We start from the raw sequence: 9,315 nt of genomic DNA, 5'->3' as shown, positions 1-9,315 counted from the left end.
AAAAATCCTTACTTTCTATACATGCATGTCCAATGCATTTCATGGACTCTATTAGGTCAAAGTGAGGGTTTTTTTGCCACATCTTCCATGCATGATGCTAGAACTCAATGCTAATCCAGATCCAAAGCATCTACGGTCCAGAATGACCCGAAGATTTATACAGTTTGCAACCTTATGGGATCTCACCACCCAATAATCAAGGACATTAAGGTTAAGGAATAGTAACCTAGATCCATGCACAATGAACCAAAAACCTTGGAAATTGGGGACTTACAATAGTCCAAAAGATGCACAATAAGATGGTAACAAGATTTGCTTGCTGAATCCAAGACTAGAGGTCACCTCCTTCTTTTTCAATCCCCAAAAATCAATACAAAGAGCTTAGACGACAACAATAGAGGCTAGGGTGGTTGGAGGCTGAGAGAATATGATGGATGCTGAGGGTGAGCAACCCTAGCCATCACATTCCCTTAAATAGAGCGCAAACCCCATATATTAGGGTTACTAATTAAACAACTGCTACGCCGTGGCCATAGACTTTCACGCCGTGGCGACCATTTAAAACCCGCGATGCAACGACTATATCCACGTCGTGGGATGCCTTCACCACGACGTGGTACTACCCAAAATCCAAAATATGATAACTTAAAGTACCTCCAAGGATCTAGATGTTACAAAATCATAATATCTCTTACAAAGGGTAAAAGACCCTTTTACCATTCCCACTATGGACCCAACTAACCATGACACAATGCCCAAAAATGGCCCAAATGAGCTTAAGGTGTGTACGGCATGTGTATGCCCAACGTATTAGATATTCACCAAAAGGGAGCATTGGCTAAACTCGTTACACCATGCGTACCTAGAGGGTACACCTAGTGTACTCGTCAGTTGGTCAATTACTATTAAGCTCTTAATGCTTAAAGACCTTTCGTCCAACTCATAGATTTTAATCTTGAGAAGGTCTTAATTGATAAAGTTGAATACTTTAAGCTTATGCATGTTTAATAGAGCCCAAAACCAAACCCTAAGTCCTTAACACTCTTAAGCAACCTCCCAACACTTGTGTAGGTGAGAAATAACATCAAAGACTACATTTTTATGACTCAAGATCGTCATAAACATCATAAAGTAACTAAGTTGAACTCTATAGTAGCTTATACTCACAAGAGCCAACTCTTGGGACCAAAACATGCCAAAACCATAAGCTAAATGTAGATCTATGCAAAAGAATGATAAAAGGTTGAGACTTTATACCTCCAGAAGGATGATCAAGATGAACAAACTCTGGATCTACAAGCTATGGGCTTCAAGAACACCTTCCAAGATCTCCTTCTTCACTATAACACACTAAAAATCACAAAAAAGCTTGAGATTCTCACAAATTATTCTAGGGTTTTATGGAGGATGAGAGAGAGGGTGGTGGCTGATGATAAGAAGGATTTCAAGGACTTAAGGTCCTTGAATAAGGTCCAAGACCCTAAAATTAAGGGTTTGCATTCCCCATGAGTAAGCCCTACGTACTCTTGGTACGCCCAACGTACCTAAGAGAGACCCCATGTCCAAGTTTAATGAGTTACACATGACGTAACTCTCAATTATGCCCAACGTAATGGCCTTCCATGCAAAAATAAAAGATTTAAAACTTAAAGAATTTACCTAGGATCTGGGCGTTATAGTGTTACAACAATGGTCATTTATTTTCTCTTTGCCACTTTGGCTATTGTGATAAAAGAATCTCTAAAGTTAGTCCACCAATCAGTAATTAGTTAAAATTACATAGCGCTCATTGAACTTGTTCAATAATTTAATTTTACTCGCTCTACATTTAAGATTCACTATTTCAGGACATTTTTGTACATTTAAAACATCATAACTATAAACTAAGAGCATCCACAATGCAAGTAGTATACGAGTTGAATGAGGTGATGATTATGATTGAATATGAGTTGAATGGAGTGTGTATGATGACATGGAGTAAAGTTCAATGATTATTGAATGGTTCAATGGAAGGAATAAAGTGGTGATTAGGATTGAATAAAAGTTTAATAGGTTGTGGGTGTTGTTTTATAGACGTTTAAAGGATGACGTGACAATCTATTAAACTCTATAGAGTTCAATGGATTATGGATGCCCTAATAAAATTCTCTAATTAATGTTTGAGTTTTACAAAGAAATAAAACTTTTTTTTTTATTACAGTTAAAAAATTATAAAATTAGAATATTTATTATGTTTTACCCAACCTTTTAAGTTTAAGTAAACCACTATTTAATCAATTGGTCTTAGAAGATCTAATTAGATTCGATATTTCAATATTTATCAAAAAGTTTGAAAAATAAAAAATAATTTTTGTAAAATCGTAGTTAGGAAAAGAGAATGCAAGAATAAAATGATAGAATTAGAATGACCAGACATGTGTACTAAAACATATTTAAGGGATCATTTCTATAACTCCTATTATATCTTTTAACTTTTAAGGGACTTGAATGATAACATTCAGGATCGTTTGGGCAAGTTTTAAAAATAACAAATAAGAAATCAAAACCCTCCATCTCCATCTCGCTGTCCCCTTCCCCTCAAAACATCAAGAATCAGAGTGTACAGATGCTCTGAGCTCCGACAGAAATAATTGAAGGAAGGAGGCTATTCGACGGAGGATCGGAGGTTCCACATTCCAGTTCGATTCCGATGACCGAAACGCACATTAAGGGTTTACCGGCTTAATACTGGTCATCCGTCCCTTCAACCCAAGCAGCTACCGGAAAATTCAGGTATATACGTATGCACAATAATACATTTTTCTGTATATAGATTAATTTGGTAAAAGTTCTTTATCGTTTTGTATGCTAATTGTTCGATCGTGGCGTCACACGGGAAGCTTGTTGTCTTCTCCTACAGATCTCAGGCCCACAAGTCACAAAACATCCAAAAGGTCGCACAAGTTCTTTAACTGGAAGTTTAACTTTTTTGCACTATGGCCATGGAGTACTAAAGTTAGTAAAGTTTTAGGAATTACATATGCAGCCTCTGGAAATTATTTAAATTATTTTTAGCCACTCTTCTTTCAAGGTTTGCAGTTTCAGAACTTCTTTTTGGAAAACTGTTACATCTAAAGTTTAAATAATATATATATATATATATATATATATATATATATATATATATATATATATATATATATATATATATATATATATATATATATATATATATATATATATATATATATATATATATATATATATATATATATATATATATATATATATATATATATATATATATATATAAGGCATTCGCGGAATCAAATTAAATTATGTTTTATGTTTATCCTTTTGACAGACAACAAATTCTAATTATGACAACACCACTTTTTAAAGAGGATCAAAAGTCCGCTATCAAAAATTTAAAATTTCTACAAGTTGTATCGCCAAACAAATCAAGTAGAATAGTTCTTTTGAATTGTTCAAATAAGGAATCTTAGAATCTATTTATCCATACAATCATATCATCTTTCAGTGCTACAACCATTGACATTTTAACAATTAGAAGAGTTCTTTTTGAATTGTTTAAATAAGGAATCTTATAATCTTTTATCCATACAAACACATCACCTTCCATTGCTACAACGGTTGACCTTTTAACAGACACTTTAAGCCTTTGAATTGTTTCACATAAGCTTTCCCAAGCAAAGATTTGATTCTATCAAGCATACCATCAATGGCGTCTTCCTCAACTTTACCCATTCATGGGAGCTCTAAATATGATATATTTTTGAGTTTCAGAGGAAAAGACACTCGTAAGAACTTTGTTGATCATCTTTATCATGCTCTTCAACGGCAAGGCATTTACACTTACAAGGAAGACAAGAAAATCATGAAAGGGAAAAGGATCAGTGACGAGCTCATCAGATCCATTGAAGACTCAAAATTCTACCTCATTGTTTTCTCCAGGAACTATGCGTCTTCGTCTTGGTGCCTGGATGAGCTTGTGAAGATAATGGAGTGTCACAATGACAAGACCACAGAGCATACTGCTTACCCCGTCTTCTATGATGTCACACCCACCGATGTCCGCCACCAACGTGGGGATGTTAGAAAAGCCTTTGCCAAACATAAAAATAAAGAGACTGCTGGAAAATGGAGGGAGGCTCTGAAAGAAGCAGCCGATCTGGCTGGTTGGGAGTTGAAAAACACTGCTGATGGGTAATTCCTTTATCATATCTGTGCAATACTGTTTCAATCTGTTCCTATTTAATCTACTTTTAAAAGGGTCATCCATGGAATCACATGCTGTTTCGTCAAACTCTAAATCAAACTTGGAGTCTTTTATAAAAATTAAACATGAAATATGAGAGTAATTGTACACCTGGAATTTTTTTGTAAAGCTAATTGATTCTTCCTTAAAATACAGGCATGAAGCTAAATTCATCCAAGAAATTGTCGAACAAGTATCACTAGAGTTATGTTCCATCAATTGCAATTTTGACGAAAAATTGGTGGGCATGGAGATGCGGGTAAATGATCTTGTATCATCTTTAGAAATTGGTATTGATGATGTTCGCATGATAGGGATCAAGGGGATGGGAGGTGGTGGGAAGACAACTTTGGCCAGATCTGTTTTTGATGGAATATCCTTTCAGTTCGAAGGTGCAAGCTTTGTTGAGAATGTTAGGGAAACCTCAAGCACTTCTTTGTCAGGTTTGAAGTCGTTGCAATGTCAAATCGTTTCGGATGTATCAGATGATAAAGACATCAGCATAAGAGGTGTTCATGAAGGGAAAAGCATGATGAAGAGGAGGATGCGTGGCAGGAAGGTTCTTATTGTTCTAGATGATGTAAGCCATATTAACCAGCTTGAGGCGTTAGCCGGTGAGTGTAGTTGGTTTAAGCCAGGAAGTAGAATTATTATTACAACAAGAGATGAGAAAGTATTGTTAGCACACAAAGTGACGTTGATTCGTGATGTCAATTTGTTATCGAATAAGGAAGCAATTTGCCTCTTCAGTAGGTATGCATTTGGGAGCGAGATTCCAATTAAAGATTACGGAGAGCTATCAGAAAAAGTTTTACGTTATGCTGCTGGTCTTCCCTTAACAATCAAAGTTTTGGGTTCTAATCTATGTGGTGAAGATAAGCCCATATGGAAAGATGCCTTGGAAAGACTAAAATCAATTCCGCTAAGCGAAACTATGAAAATATTGGAATTAAGCTATACCGTTCTAGAGGATGATCACAAGGAAATATTCCTAGATGTTGCATGCATAATGAAAGGTTGGTCGAAAGACAAAGCAATCCAAGCACTTGAAAGCTGTGGATTTCATGCTATAAGTGGTTTAAGAGTTCTTCAGCAAAAATCACTCATAACTATTGATGCCCGTGGGGACCAGGAGTATGTGCGCATGCATGACCATATTGAAGAAATGGGCAGGAATATTGTTCGTCGTTCACACCCAAACATGCCTGAGAAACATAGCCGATGGTGGAAGAATGACGAAATTGAACATATATTGGCTAATGACTTGGTAAGGATCAAGTTTATTTGTATATTGGAGAAATCTAACACTTTTTTCATCTATTATGACACAACTCTCATGTTGACTGCCATACAGAGTACTGAAGAAACAAGATGCGTACACTTCCACATTCAAAAACTTGATCCATATATTCTTATAAAGTGTTTTGGAAAGATGAAGGCACTTAGATTTCTTTCGATTGTTATGAAAGATTGTTCCAGGAACCTTGAACTCAATACATTTATCCCAAGCTTTCCAGATGCTTTACAATATCTTCGCTGGACCAATTACCCTTTTAGGTGTTTCCCCAAAACATGTCAAGCAAATAATCTTGTTACACTGGAGATGCCTGAAAGCAAAATTGTACAACTTTGGGAAGGGGGAGAAAGAAAGGTAGAGTTATGGTTGATTGATTGTTTTTGCATGCTTCATTGTAGTGTTATGCATCCATGGCTTTTTTATGACAACAATATTCATCATGTTTTATTTTCTTATGTTAGCTTCTTGACAAGCTTAGATTCCTTGATCTCAGTTATTCAAAGTTGAAGACCCTTGACCTTGATCTAACACCAAATCTCGAGACGTTGAATCTTGGAAATTGTTGTGATTTGGTAGAACTTACAGATGCTATCTCGATGATGGAACATCTGAAATCTCTCAAAGTTAATGGTTGTTTGTTGCTTGAGAAGTTACCTGATGATCTTTGCCGATTAGGATGTTTAGAGAAGCTAAATTTGTCATCTACAAATATTAAACATCTTCCGGATAACATTTTCATGCTGAAAAATCTAAAACATCTTAAACTTGATGAATGCAAGTTGCTTGAGAAGTTACCCGAGGATATTGGTGAAGTAAAATGTTTAAAAAAGCTGAGTTTGTCATCTACAAAGATCAAGCGTCTTCCGGATAGCATTTGTATGTTGAAACATCTGAGAAAGCTCAAACTAGATGATTGTGAGTCACTTGAGAAGTTACCCGAGGATATTGGCGAATTAAAATGCTTAGAGTGTCTAGATTTGTCATGTACAAAGATTAAACATCTTCCGGATAGCATTTGTTCGTTGAAACATTTAAGAGATCTCAAACTATATTATTGTGAGTCACTTGAGAAGTTACCTGAGGATATTGGCAAATTAAAATGTTTAGAGTTTCTAGATTTGTCATTTACAGAGATTACACATCTTCCAGATAGCTTGTGTAAGTTGAAATATCTGTCTGATCTCATACTTAATTGTTGTTTTTCACTTGAGAAGTTACCCGAGGATCTTGGAGAATTAGAATATCTACGAGAGTTGCATATAAAAGGTATATGCATAGATCTTCCACAGAGCATTCATTTATTGAATGGTCTGTGTATCTATGGCTCAAGATGGCTTCTTGAGTCTTTTGATTTTTCATCTGAGATACAACCCCTCGAAGACGAAGAAAACTTCAAAGGCCAAGACCAATATTACAAAATGTTATGCTATGTAGAGGTGTGAATAACACACGCACCCACAGCAGGAGTCTATTCATGGGATGATTTTGAAAAACCTCCGAAGGACTGGATAAGCCGGTTCACATTTGCCAACTACTTTTTTAGAACCATTACAGTTTTCCCTACTTATAAAGTCACGTTTCATTTATGATCCAATAAAGTCACGTCACCAAAATTGAGAAGGCATAATTGACATACTATCTTTATGCCTATTAAAAGAAGTGATGGAAAAATCACAGGTTTTGACTGGATATTAAACAGATATCGAAGTAGACGGATATAGGACAAACTGAAGATTCAAGTTATTAGTTACTACAAGTTAATTCATGGTGTTTAGCTGGCACATTTGACTTTTCCAGAAAGTCAAACTGTGTTCTTGATAAAAGTAGTTGAAATTTGATATTAATTTGTAGATGACATGTTACAAATAAATACAGTAATGTTTTATAAGTGATGTAAGATCATAAGAATGTTTTGGTTTGTACAATTATGTTCCAAACTGAGATGAATTAATTGCACAAAAAATGTTTGACCAGAGTCAAACTATTGACTTTCATCAAGCTCACTATGCTTTTAAGTTTTAACTTAATTGTAATTAAGAATTCATTTGGCATTGTTTACTAGTGTCAGAGGAAGATATTGGGGATGTTTTAATAGACTGGTTATGTTCATGATTATTTTGGATAATTTAAATTTGGACAAAATATTCAAATCCAAGAACAGGGGATGAAATTGAATCATCACAATATAAAGCGACTGTTGCTTTTTTCGATAGGGGTAAAACTGAAATCATCAAAATATGAGGTGATACTAGTTCATATATCTTCTTTACTGTTTCTCCTTCATGTTAGGTGTATACATTTGTCAAAGTTCGTCATTTTTAAGCTTATCAATTTTTCAGCCATGTTTGCTTCCTAATCTGACATCATGTTACACTCCAACACTGACACGAAAAGAAGCTCCTCAAATGAGTTCGATTTTGCATCTAACCAGTAATTTAAATAATGGTTGTTAGTTTATATATATATATATATATATATATATATATATATATATATATATATATATATATATATATATATATATATATATATATATATATATATATATATATATATATATATATATATATATAAACTAACAACCATTATTTAAATTACTGGTTAGATGCAAAATCGAACTCATTTGAGGAACTTCTTTTTGTGAGACGGCCTAATTTTGTGAGACCGTGAGACACATTTTTTTATTTCTTTATTTTTTTTTAGTTAATTCAAGTTCCAAAAATAATATTTAAAAAAAGAATTTTTGGATTTTTTCATTTATTTTGCATTTTAAAATTATTTTATAAAATATGTACAGTGTGATATTCTATTAGAATATTTCACGTATTTTTCAAAAAAAAACGGGATTTTTTTTTTAATTTTTTTTAGTTAATTCAAGTTCCGAAAATAATATTTAAAAAAAGATTTTTTAGATTTTTCCATTTATTTTGCATTTTAAAATTATTTTTTAGAATATATCAGTGTAATATTCTATTAGAATATTTCACGTATTTTTTAAAAAAACGGGATTTTTTAAAATTTTTTTTAGTTAATTCAAGTTCCGAAAATAATATTTAAAAAAAGAATTTTTGGATTTTTCCATTTATTATGCATTTTAAAATTATTTTTAGATTTGGTTTCACGATCTCACAAAATTAGAATAGTCTCAAATGAACCTGAACATATATATATATATATATATATATATATATATATATATATATATATATATATATATATATATATATATATAATTTAAAAGTGTTAATTTTTTATTACATAATAATTAATAATAAAATTTAATAATTATTTCCTGTAAGAAAAAGTATTCACTAAAAAACTATTTATTATTATTATTATTATTATTATTATTATTATTATTATTATTATTATTATTATTATTATCTCTAAATATTATTAAAAAAAGAAACTTTAATTCACCAATAAAGCAATCAGGGCCATTGATTGTGTTTTAATACTCTGTTTTCCACCATTAGATCAAATTGCAGACATTATCTTCTCCAAATAAAATTCACACACAATTACATTTAATTATAGAATCTGTAATAATTATATAATCTTTAAATTCAATAATTATTACATTTATCAATTGAAACATATTATTCTATTTATATATATGATATCAGTTTCTCTAATTAATATTATTCATAACTTAACTCTTTTATTTATAGATTTTGATTTCCAAATTTAATCCCGTGTATATTTTATTATTTATTTATTTATTTATTTTAAATCTCATTAAACAAGCATATCAATAATT

The 9,315-nt window shown here is 32.4% G+C and overlaps 1 protein-coding gene across 1 annotated transcript; it reads left to right on the top strand.

Annotated features, from left to right (window-relative positions):
- Positions 1-3,492: 3,492 nt before the first annotated feature.
- LOC111888146 (disease resistance protein RPV1) lies at positions 3,493-7,517 on the top strand. The gene is made up of 4 exons (XM_042898201.2): positions 3,493-4,206; positions 4,415-5,525; positions 5,613-5,909; positions 6,017-7,517. The coding sequence occupies exons 1-4, from the start codon at positions 3,722-3,724 to the stop codon at positions 6,995-6,997; spliced, it is 2,874 nt and encodes a 957-aa protein (XP_042754135.1). The 5' UTR covers positions 3,493-3,721; the 3' UTR covers positions 6,998-7,517.
- Positions 7,518-9,315: the final 1,798 nt, after the last annotated feature.

Source organism: Lactuca sativa, chromosome 9, assembly GCF_002870075.4.
Source record: "Lactuca sativa cultivar Salinas chromosome 9, Lsat_Salinas_v11, whole genome shotgun sequence".
NCBI classification, from domain to species: domain Eukaryota; kingdom Viridiplantae; phylum Streptophyta; class Magnoliopsida; order Asterales; family Asteraceae; genus Lactuca; species Lactuca sativa.
The sequence above is the reverse complement of the archived record's forward strand: the minus strand, read 5'-3'. Positions and strand labels throughout refer to the sequence as shown.